This window comes from Artemia franciscana, chromosome 6, assembly GCF_032884065.1.
Source record: "Artemia franciscana chromosome 6, ASM3288406v1, whole genome shotgun sequence".
NCBI lineage: Eukaryota > Metazoa > Arthropoda > Branchiopoda > Anostraca > Artemiidae > Artemia > Artemia franciscana.
The window spans coordinates 8926597-8938948 of NC_088868.1; the positions used below are offsets into that span (position 1 = coordinate 8926597).

General features: G+C 32.9%; 1 protein-coding gene across 2 annotated transcripts in view; it reads left to right on the forward strand.

Moving 5' to 3' along the window:
* LOC136027840 (galactosylceramide sulfotransferase-like) overlaps positions 1–11909 on the forward strand; it is a 66494-nt gene extending 54585 nt beyond the window's left edge. Inside the window, exon 4 of one of the 2 annotated variants that reach the window (XM_065705256.1) lies at positions 11706–11909. In XM_065705256.1, coding sequence (XP_065561328.1) covers positions 11706–11823 — 118 coding nt within the window. In that variant the 3' untranslated portion in view covers positions 11824–11909. The remainder of the gene's footprint in view (positions 1–11705) is intronic. The other variant, XM_065705257.1, reaches the window with a different exon arrangement.
* The last annotated feature ends 443 nt before the right edge of the window (positions 11910–12352 follow it).

The window sequence follows — 12352 nt, forward strand, 5'->3', positions numbered from 1 at the left end:
TGTGCTTGCTGGTTTTCAAAATGGCTTGTCAGCAATATCTAAGGAAACGGCTTCCATTAACCTTTTTAGGATCCTTCTCTCCTCAAAACTGATCAACGCTTTGAAATAGTCAGTTTGTTCAAACAAGTGATAAGACGTATCAGCTATGCGTCCATTAATGCTCTTTTCCTTACCATGCCAGGGCAAAGATTGTAGATCCTGCAATTTGCCTAAAATTGCCTAATGTTTGAATTAAGAATTTTACCGGGAAAGGGGGAGTGTTTGATTCTGGGTCTGTCAGAAAAGGCAAAGTGACCGAAACAAGCAATGGGTTGTCCAAAATCGGAACAATTTAAGAAGCTTCGAAGAGAATGCCACCAATTAGAATGGAAGGATAGACAGCTTTTTTGACAATATTGCAAACGAAAGGGAACATGCCACTTCGAGATCTAATACCAGAAAGTGATACAAGCTTCTTAAGGAAGCAAAAGACGCCAATAGAAATGTTAACATAATATCAGTGCAGGATGGGAACGGCAGACTGTAAAAGAAATCATAATCAAACAAAACGTAAAATCCACAACAAAACCTTCAAAAACATAAAATATAAATCTCTTCCCGTCTACTTTATTTGGTGAATGTCTACTGCAGCCACAGCCTAGCCACAGTTTTAACGGTTTTGCAATCTGCTTGACTCCTGGTCCATTGTCATTCAATGTCTCTGTTGAAAAAATCGAAGCTATTTGCTATAGAGCTCCATACATGAAATTTTAGATTTTGAGAATGGACAATCTACGGAATTTTTGAAAAATAATCATACTCAGTTAATTTAATAATTCTCAGGTATAGTCTTAAGGAAATTCGTACATCCACTAGCCCACTAGCTTAATGGTATAAATCATGAGAAATCATGAAGGCTCTTGGTCACCATTAATGAAAGTATACAAGCAGGATTAAATCAGAAATTGTTTGCATTCAGGAATATTCATTTGAAATAAGCCAAGGACTGAGAAGGTTATTGATAAGACATAAGCAGCCTGATTAGATTCCTTTTAAAATTTCATTCATTCTTTCATCAGCATTTTGGTGACCATCAGAAACAACTTCAATGACTGTTCAGATGGGTCAAGTTTTGTTAATCATATTTATATTTTGGGCCTGAAGAGCATTTGCAACATTTTGTATGACCTAATTTTTAGAGTAATGTGCAGTAATTCTTAAGGTAGTTCTGAAAACGGTTTTTTTATGGTGACAAGTAGCTGGTAAGATAATTTTCTCGTCCCCTGGTTGCCTTTAATATACATTTTTTTTAATCCATCTAAAATTCTGAAAAGTTCTTGTCAAAACACTTGATAGATTTGTACTTTTCTTTCCCTCTGGATTCAAACTTTTTTTTTCAGTCGGGTGATATATATCATCTTATTGTAGATTCTTAGAAAAATTTCGTAATGACCTTGACTGTGGAGACAGCATTTCTCACTTCAGGTACTTTATTCATATTATTGACTTCTACATTTAACCTGTGGTAAACACAGTAAAAACAGGACTTTCTGAAAATTTTCCCTCTGAATAGCTTGAAAGCTGCCTTCGTTGCCCGCAATTGTGTTTTATTCATCAAAACCTAAGACCAACAAATCTATTAGGTTTCTACTTGTTGTTGTTAAGTTTATTTTGCTATTGTGGCTTATCTTGGGCTTGAAGTAGAATCCAGTAAATTCTTTTTTAATGGTGCTCGTATTGTCATTTTAATCAAATCTATTGAAATTTATTATTTATTGGTTATATCAGCAGCCTCTTCTGCTAATATAGAATAAAAAGATACATATTTGACTTCTTTAATTATTTCATCTCCGCATGTGGTAATCAGCTCATTTTGAATTCATGGTAAAATGTTGGCAGTATTTGCACTCTGTATTAAATGATTATTCAGTTTTGTGTCACTTGAAGTTATTCTCACGTTGAGCAAATCCATAAATACATCCTATCTGAAATCCTTCCATTTAATGTGTAAATTTTAAATACCATCGAATATAATTAAAGAAAAACTAGATTCAATTATTTCTCTATTTTCAGATATTGTCTTCAGACAAAAATTTCGTAACTGTATGTTAGCTGGAATATTTTCCACGAATAGTTTGCTAGCAGTTGCAGCACTTTTGTGATACCGGGAATTCATATAACTTTTAAGATATAAATACTTATATTTATGTTTCTACACATATATATCACGCATATATTTAATGTATAAGGGTATGGCCATGTATGATTGAACTTTCTTTTCAGGTGCTTTGCAATATTTTTTAAATAAAAGCTTTCATTACAACCCATTTGTTGTATATCATAATCCTCGTTTCTTCTGGTGAAAGGGCTATATTACCTCCAACATAATTATAAATATCGTTTTTGTCACATACGTAATATCTGGTGTCACTACCGTGGCTTAGGATTACTATCTTAAGTTGTGAGGGCTTTTGATGTTTAAGGAACGATTTCAGATATTTAAAACACTGACAAAATTAAAAGACATGATTTCATCGATTTTACAGAATCAGTATTATTTTTACTACTACCAGGGCCTTTTTCCTTTGAAGCTTGAATCATCTAAAAAATAAAAATGAAAATGTAGCAACAGTACTCTTTAAGCACAATCAGAGGTGAGGTGCATTATTTCAATGAAACGTTTTAGCCAAGGCAGATTTAAATTAAAGTCGACTTGAACTACACAGTAGTATTTATGTTTAGGAAATGCGGGAAATAACTGCTTTTTTTATCAAAATTTTATTAATCATTAAAAGTGTTGTAAGAATAAATAAATAATAAAAGACAATTCTCAAAAAGTGTTTTCGTTACCCATTAGGAGGCAGCCATATATCAAGTGCTATCTTGATAATTCTTCTGAAATACTTATAATATAAATATACCTTTATACCCGTGTTTTTTTTCTCTTCTTGAGATTGATAAACTTACATAAGATTATTTATTCTATTGCTGAGCCTTTTTACCTAAAAAAGTAAAAGGCTCTTGCAATAAAATAAAAGGCTCTTGCTCTTGCAGTAAAAGGCTATTGCAATAATAAAAGAAAAATAAGATAGAAGAATTACAGGAAAGATGAAAACGTACAATTTGGCCCTTTGCATTGGGAACTAAATCTTAGATTAACATGACCAATTGTAAAAGTTTTTATGCTACCTAAAGGTATTAGCGGCTTTATCTGTTGGGTAGTTCTTTCATGTTGCATAGTAAACAATTTATTCCATATACTAAAGAAAAATTAGAAACTTACAAATGACCCACTTGCAAAGGCACCAAATGTTGGTTGGGTGTTGTAAATTTCGAGTGTTGGTTGTTATGTTTCATCAAGTCATATAAGTTTGTTTATTATTCAGGTAAGTTGTTTTTCATGCATAGTAATATCATTTAAACCTTAAATTTTTAACTGGAGTAAAGATTTAGTAAGGAATTGAAGGAAAAAATACGCCAACCACCATAAGCATTCTTTTTAAAAACACGTATTTACAACACAATAAGTATGGTTATACTTACCCTTTGGTAGCATATTCCTCCTATCTTTGCTTGATAAAGATTCTGAGTCATCTGGCTTAATGATGGAGATTGATCTTTCAAATAATTGGGCTGTGAATGGCCTAATCTTGAATAGGGAGAGGCTTCTTACAAGTAAGAAGCATGTTCACTAGCCGAACTGTCAGTGTTAACTTTGGGCTCACTACTATTTTCCTTATATTGCTTGTCCAGAGGAGCTGAAATTTTGCGTAACTTATCATTTATTCTGTGCTTTACGTGTAAACTAGCATAGTTTCTCCAAATTGAATATTATGGGATTTCAAGTGACCTTATTCTTAAGCTCAATGAGGCAAAACTCTATTGTCGGCAAGATCTTTTAATATCTAGAAGTCAAATGGTGGAACCACCATTTTAATTATCACCAAAAAGCACAGTTGAATTAATATTAGATGAAGCAAATATATATAAGAATATTCAAAGCTTTGTAAATTTAGGATTGGCAACTGGTATATGTGGTTCTATTATATCTCATTTACAGGAGTTTTAAGATGCATCAAGTTTTCAGTGCTCATCAGGCACCCGGAACTTGTTCAACTTCCACATAAATAAATGTTTCAGTGTTTGAAGGGTATTATTTTGGTTTATTCCTTTGTGAAAGTTTCATTCAGTTAACTCAGCAACTTTTTAATACAGCTAGAAACCCATGAACAAAAATTTACCCTTTGGAATTGATAGGATGAAATATTCTTCCTTCATAATTTATGATTTCTATTAGTCTATTTATCTCCTGTGCTTTAGTTCAATACAAATTCACAATCCTATAGTCATACCCATCCCACATTCAGGAGTTATTTAGTTCTTATTTTATATTGTATTTTAGAATCCTTTAATTATTCTCGTTTAAATTGCCATACTTAATTTAGTAATTTAGGACTAATGTACTTGTCCTTCTGACAAAAAACTCTGATGTCTATTGCATGAAAAACACTGTCAAACTTGTTAATCACTAAGGTTTTAGTATTTCTTGGTTCTTCCCATTAAACAAAATTGAAAGGTAGTACTAAGGGATGTAAAATATCAATATTGATATTGGTTTATATTAGATCAAATATCGATATTGAATATCGAAACTTGAATTTTGATATCGAAGAGAAAATTTTGATTTTTCTCAATTTTTTAGTATTTTCAGCAGATTGAGTTTAAATCTAGCGTAAATTGGAGATTCAAGGAAGGGGAGTATCTAGGGGAGATATAGAATAGCAGAGGTTCAAAAATAGAAAGAAAAGAACCCCCTTGTTTCACGGCATGCGTTACACAAACTAGAGAATTTCAAAAGACACCCTCAATTATTTTAAAAAGAAAATGAAAATTTACATAAACTAGGCAACTTTACAATATCACTAATTTTAAAAACTTGATACCATTTATAACCAAGAAATAAAGAGCTCGTAGACTAGTCAAAAGATTTCAACAACTGAATAGCCCGTATACACAGATCGTCATTTCAATTTAAAGCTTTGATTAGAAGAGAAAAAGAATTCTAAGGGTGTGGAGACAACTGAAACCCTTATAAAATTAAACTGATTTGCTCTAAGTATAACATTAGAATTTGCTAAATATCTTTAGAGTTACAGAGTTTAATTTCAAACGAAGAAAAGCATTATGGACAACTTAAGCAGAAATAAAATTAACTTGGCACTGACAAATTTCTTTGTAACAATATGAATAGTATTAGGTGGATCAATTCACACCAAGATTACTATCCCAGTATCAGTATTTATTTCTTAGCTATTTTTAGTGGTCTTGTCACCAATAGGTTTTATATACTGGGGAAAAGCACAGGCTTAGGAACGAATAATAGGAGACAGAGAGGGGAAATTGTAGCTGCGTATAGGTTAAGAACGTTCAATTCTTAACATATTTTCTATTTAAGACAGAGAAGCCCCTGACTTTTTTCCTTAGAGATAAGGTCCTATTCAGTCAAAGTAAAAATTCTAACATTTAGCTTTAATCACTGCACCATTTTTCTGTTTCCTCACAGGCTGTTTTCTGAAATGTCGCGTCTTCAAGCATACACCATTTTTTTTTCTCGTAATTTTCTGGCAATAGTTTCTTATTCAATCACAAATTTTATCATGAAGAAATCTAGAGTCATTACATAGTAAGAGTAGGTGATTATTTTCAAACAATTTCCTTTTTTCCCAAATATCTTTCTTTCATTATATTTTTATCATTGCAGCATATTTCTTTTAGGTTTTATGATCGAGATGGTTATGATTATGCTTCTCCTTCTTAGGGACCTTGGAACTTTTAGAGTTTTTGGACCATAGTCCTTTTTTACCTACTTTAATTTATTTCTTATGGTTATATATTTGTAATGTCATTACATTGCCTTTTACAGATAAGAATTTATTTTTTTTTAAACAATATTATTTCTTCTGATTATGCTTTGTTCATTGTATTTTTTTCTTCTTAGCATATACTTATTATTTGCTAACAGTCATTTTTTTTTAAAACGCTATTATTTCTTCTGATTATACTCTGCTCATTATAATTTTATCATCTTAGCATATACTTATTATTTGCTAACTTATTGTTATATACACGTTGTCGAGATCTATTGACAACGGCCTATACAAAGGCTGCCTCGACCCTTTCGGGGTACCTGCAAGACTGGGGACCATTCAGTAAACTGTTCCCACTTGAGGAGTGGTACCACTCTAGGAAATTATAGCCTAGTGAACGACAAAGCATTTGCACGGGGTTCAGATTATTGGATATTTCTTCTGGGCTTGATCTGTTTTGATGAGCATTTTCAGGCTAAAAAACCTCTTCCTAGCTAATTTATCTACTATGGGTTACCTTCCCATAGTAGCATAATATTTGTATGTATAGGTATATAATGAGTTGGAGGTAGTAGGATGGGGACTGTAAGTGCAGGATTTCGACTATTGTTGATAAAAGAGCATCGCCAAGAGTTAAAACCATGTTGTGAACAAGCTGGTACCAGGACTCCAAAAACCCTGCAATCATACTGGTGGTCCCAGGGATTTCCTGTTGTCAAGTTTTAAGCAGGCTTAAGTGCTTCGTTTTAGATTTGAGTATATAGGCTGGTCCCCATGCTGCACTGGTATCCAGTGTGATTTTTTTTTTCCTGAGGCCAAAATAATTTCAATGATTTAAAGATAATGATCTGCAATCAAACGATTACAGAAAATGATTAGTGGTAGGAGGGTGTCATAAATAAAGATTTAAAGGAAATGAGAACTTCCTGGAAGGGTGTAGGAAGGGTGGTTTTGAAGAGATTGGGTGTGCAGAGGAGTATGTGTAACTGTGTTGGCATCAGGTGGCTTGGTGCTGTAGTGAACTATTAGTAGTAGTATTAGTAAGACTAAGGCTACTGATGTAGACCTTTTTTGGGAACAGTGAGGAAATTATGGAACTAAATCAAACTCAGTACATACAAACAGGTTGTCAAAGGGGAAAATTAGAAATATCTAAGGGACTGCCTAGAGCCTAAAGTTAAAGCTTTCAAAGCATTTAGAGATGTATCTTGAGCTAAACCAAAATAAGTTGTGTATAAATGGGTTATCAAAGGAGTATATAAGCCAAATCCCAGCTTTGCCTTTCGGAATAAAGTAATATAAAGTAATAATCAGGGCTGATAATGGTACCAACAGCTTTGCATCTACCTTTATTGTTACTCCTGTGCTTCTTACTGCCACTATATGCTAAATAAAAGAGTTAAGATTGATATAGGTTATCAAAATGTCAAAGGTGGGGTATCCTAAAATTAGAATAGGGTACAAATTAGAAATTTTCAAGGAAAGTTTATCCAGCTTTAAACGTAAATAAAAACCACCATGTGCATGATGGTTGCCACTAGCCCGTTTTAGCAATATCTCAAAATTGTCTATATATATAAAGCTAAGATTTTCACAATTAACCGTATAGCTGCTGAATGTGATACTACTACTACACTATGTCTAAAGGTATTAAGTACAACTTTTTTTTATTAAAATGCCAAAGACACCATGTGTTAGAAAATTAATTTTTTTTCAGAGAAAGTAGAGGGTTCTGAAACTAAATTAAAAAACGATATATTTGTTTCTGAACATTCAAAAGGCTACATATGCATTTTCCTAGTAACATACCTTAATGTTCTGTTTGAACTTCTGCATAGTTTAATTGGAAATGATGGATTGAATAAAAAAAAGTAATTATAACTATCCAATTTTATCATGAGGGACTATTTACGATAGCTTTGGAGCAGATAAAGGTATTAAGCGGAAGCTTTCAGGAAATGGAGGATTAATAAATTTTGGATGTTAAAATGGTGTATCTGCAATGTGTCTAGGATGGTTAAAGGCATTGAATCGAAGGTTTCAGAAGATATTGGGCTTATGCTGAACAAAACTAGAACACAAATTATGCATTTAGGTTGTCAAAGGGGATATCAGCAATATCTCAAGAATTCCTTGGGGCATTAATATTGACCTTCGGGGGGATTTTAAAACCGCAAATGCTGCTACTATTACTACCACTACTGCTAATTCTACTACTACTACTTATGCAACAACAAAGACCTATCCCACTAGATTCTAACATGGATGGAATTCATTGAAATTACGTCAACTCTATTACCTGATCAATAAGCACAATCAAAAAATAAATAAATTCCGACAGTTACCCCTTATACACATATTCCAGCATAAAGCTTATGTAAAAAAAATCTATAGAATTATATAAAATTCATGTTCAGGTCTTGGATGAGCCAACAATGCTACTATAGTATTAGTCCCACAATATTTATTAGTCTTCGTGGTCTATTGCGATTCCAAACTTACCGTTACAGGGAAGATTTTAGATGGTCGACACCATTTTTGTCCATTTGTACCTGTTCAAATCCAAAGTAACCGTAGTGAAATACTTAGATTAAAGCCAAAAAAGTTATTCTTTCTATTAATCCTACTTGTTACTACAATTACAACTACTTATAAGTATCATTAGTATTAATTGATACTTACTTTTACTTGTGGCAGGAATTCGGTGTTTCCACCTTGCCCGGCATCAAGGATCTTGGAGATCTATTTGGCCATGAGTTTGGTCTGCTGCCTGCTGCTTTGCAAGAAGGAGCCAATGGGTTGTCAATCTGTCACCGAGTTTTCTGAACTTCAAAATAGGTTGAAGATCTGTTTTCTACATTGTTAGATCGACAAATATTTAAGATTTATTTGTGATCACTCAGGTTTATCCTGACGATGATGTGCAGATAGGTATGCTCAATGCTAATGCACCTTTAGTGCTTTTTATGAAGTTGTTCACTGGCCAAGGCTCGTATCCATAAAGTAGAATTATTTGAACCAAAGAAAGATAGGTCTTCGCACACTAATTTCACGTAGGGTCCAGAATAGTTTTTTTGGGGAAACAAATTCTTTCCGTGCTTTTTACAATGACTTTTGAATATCAGCATCTGAAGATCCATCCGTACTAAGCTGGGAGCCTAGGTAGGTGAATCTGACCTTTTCGAACTGAAATTGATTTACAGTTAGCAAAAGAGGATTATAATGACTTATTACCATCAGTTTTATCTTCCCTAAATTTAATTTTAAGCCAATGTGATTTGCCAAATTTAACCATTTCATCAATCAGAGTTAGAACTCTCTCTGGGTCAGAGAGGTTTTTGAAATCATAGTGGATTCAAGGTCTCAAGACTCAGGATTCAAGTGGATTCTTAATCATCCAATAAATACAGTGGTCAAACTGAGTCGGAGACAGGATTTAGCCTTGTTTTAATCCAAGCTTTACCGGGAACTTTTCAGTCTCTTCTCCATAAACTAGAACACGGCTCATTGACCCATTGTAGTATGTTTTAAGTAGTCACCAGCTTTCAGGGACATTCCAATGATTTTCTAAGATTTTCCAAAGTTTTTAGACAGTGATGGAATTGAAGCTGGAAACAAAGTCCAAAAATATCTAAATCACAGGCTTTGAAACTGCTGGATAATGAGGTGGAATTCAAAAACTTTGTCAGCGCAGCTTCTACCAGGATTGAAACTGGTTTGGTTTCACGAATACATTTCTCTCTTGTCCTATTGAAGGGGTTAAGTGGAATAGCTCTGAAGAAATTACCGCAGTGTCACTTTGACTTATTCCCCACATATTTTTGCGCTCAGTTTTATCAACTTTCTTGTAAAATGGAAAAAATTGATGTCTTCCAATCCTTTGGGAAAGTGTTGGTCCTCCATAACTCTTGAAGAAACTTTAAAATTACAAATGAAGACGTATAAAATGTCAAAATAAGGATTGCTGAATGATTCATCCGTTATATATTTATTTTGATACTCTGTCTTCCTTCATAAATAATCTTTTGAACTTTCTCCAATGGGGATTCTCTCGAATATACTTTACGTAGAAGACACAAAACCATTCCAAACTTTCTTTAAAATTTATTAAGATGCATATATGATTATTTTGGATGAAATTGAAGACAATTTTCAAATCATCTTATAGATCTTAACAATTTAGGCCTACATCAAGCACAAAGCCCTAATTATAATTAGGGTCACAGCTCTATGAACGTATTATTAAAGATAATAAATGTTTATTGTCGAAAAATCAATCAAGTGTCAAAATGTCGTCGGGAGGCTACACATCCTCCAATTAAATTGTAGAGGCAACAGTTAGTAACAATGGGTCACTTAGGGAAAACTACTTTGTCCATGTTTTAAGAGGGTTCGACAGAAAATCACAAAGTCTTTGCTATCTTGGAAGATGCAAAAAAGCTTCTAAGAAAGGATCCAATAATTAGCAGAAATTTATTATCTTCCCGTCGAAGTGCAAAAAGATCATCCAATTGATGCTGTTCCAGCAGTATTCAAATTAAAAAAGTACCTTGGAGTACATGACGTAAGCTATACAGTAAAAACATAACAAAAAACAGACATGTCTACCATTCAACGATCACGTTAGAACTCACTATCAGTGATGATTATCTAGAAGGGGGCTCAAATTCAGAAATGATTTGTGTGTTATGCCTCTAGAAGTATCCAGGCTAAGGTTAACTGGCCTATCCCTGCTCTTTTGAACTTTTCTTTGCAGTGTTTGTATTCTTTTGATCCAATATTTGTAATTAACCGTAGATAGAGTTTGCCATATACTGGTCACCATAGATTCAAGGTACAAAACTCTAGACAAATCTTGAATGGCCTAGGAATCATTCGTTTCATGAGTTTGACAACCTTAGTAATCTGGCCACCTTAAAGAGTTTTTTGGCAAATAATGAACGATTGGATTATGACACGTTAGAACTCTTTATTCATCAAAATTTCCTCCCGATGAAATAAATAATCCCTTGGTCCTACCTAAAGACTGGATTTGGTGTTGTGAAGGTAATTTTGCTCCATTTTGTCCACCAAAAAAAGCTAAATACAACAAAATTTAAGTGACTTAGAAAATAAAATCCAATAAAAAGCACAGACAATGATGTGTGAGGTTTTCATAATGGTGGAAATAGGTCAAGCCTAATCTTATTTTGTATTAAATTACAAGACACTATTTCTTATCCTTTTTTATACAAAAAGGGAGTTTTCGTTTGAACATAAAAGGAAAACAAATCCAACTTCAGATGAACAAGACAAAATTGTAAACAAACAAAGTCACTATGAACACATTTATGAAAGATAAAACTGGCATAAATTTAGATAACTAGTTAAGTCAAACCCTTCCAAAACACCTATTACGCAAACAAAAGTTTTGCTGCTACTCCATTGAAAAGTTTGAGCTTTTTTCATCGTTTCTTTATCGTATCCCTTGGTCTTTATCATCAAAATGAGTATTTCATCAGGTTATGTCAGAACCTAGTAAGTGAAAAAAACAAACAAGCCAAAATAGAAACATGAAACCAAAATCGGTTAAATTTGTAGTTTTAGAAGTGATTATAAATTTTCACCCTAATTAAAACATAAGGATTTGTTAGGCTGACCTTCTTAGACCTTTAGGCTAGAAAAGTGGACCAAACGTCATTTTCAGTTTGAAAAAAAAACATATAAAAAATTTCTTTGAGAGAGTGTGTGTTTCAAGAGAGTGCTACTTTTCTTAAAGAAATGTTTTAGTCAAATGAAGTTTATATTGATTTTTTGTTATCATAAGTTCTTTCATAGGTATTATTTCAAAGGCTTTAATATATATTGTTTTTATTTTAGGTCAGATTTACTGTGCAAGCATTTTTTTGCTCCTATAATGGGATCAATTGAATCAGAAGTTTTCAGAAACTCAGAAGTAAAGAGAATTTTTCAAATCAAAGATTGGGAACTTGATTGAATTATATTTTGAAGCCATCTTTCAATTCTAGTACACATTTTATGAAGTGTCTTTTTAGTTACAATATTAAAAATATACCCAATTAGAGGCCTTCTTTTATTTCCTCCTATTTATTTTTTAGGCTCCATTTAAACTTTTATGCTTCAAAATACGGAATTATTTTTTTTAATAGTCTCTGTTAGATATTAGATAAAAAAACAAGTTTTTTTTAACTGCAAGTAAGGAGCAACATTAAAAGTTAAAACGAACAGGAATTATTCTGTATATGAAACGGATTGTCCCCTCCTCAACGCCTCGCTCTTTACATTAAAGTTTGACTCTTTGACACAACTCTACTTTTTAAAACAATAAAGAAAACTTTAGCGTAAAGAGCGAGGCATTGAGGAGGGGACAATCCCTTTCATGCACGGAATATTTCCTGTTCGTTTTAACTTTTAATGTTGCTCCTTACTTGCAGTTAAAAAAAACTTGTTTTTTTATTTAATTTCTGATCGTTTTTGAATTAATGCATGTTTTGATTTTGGCTCAC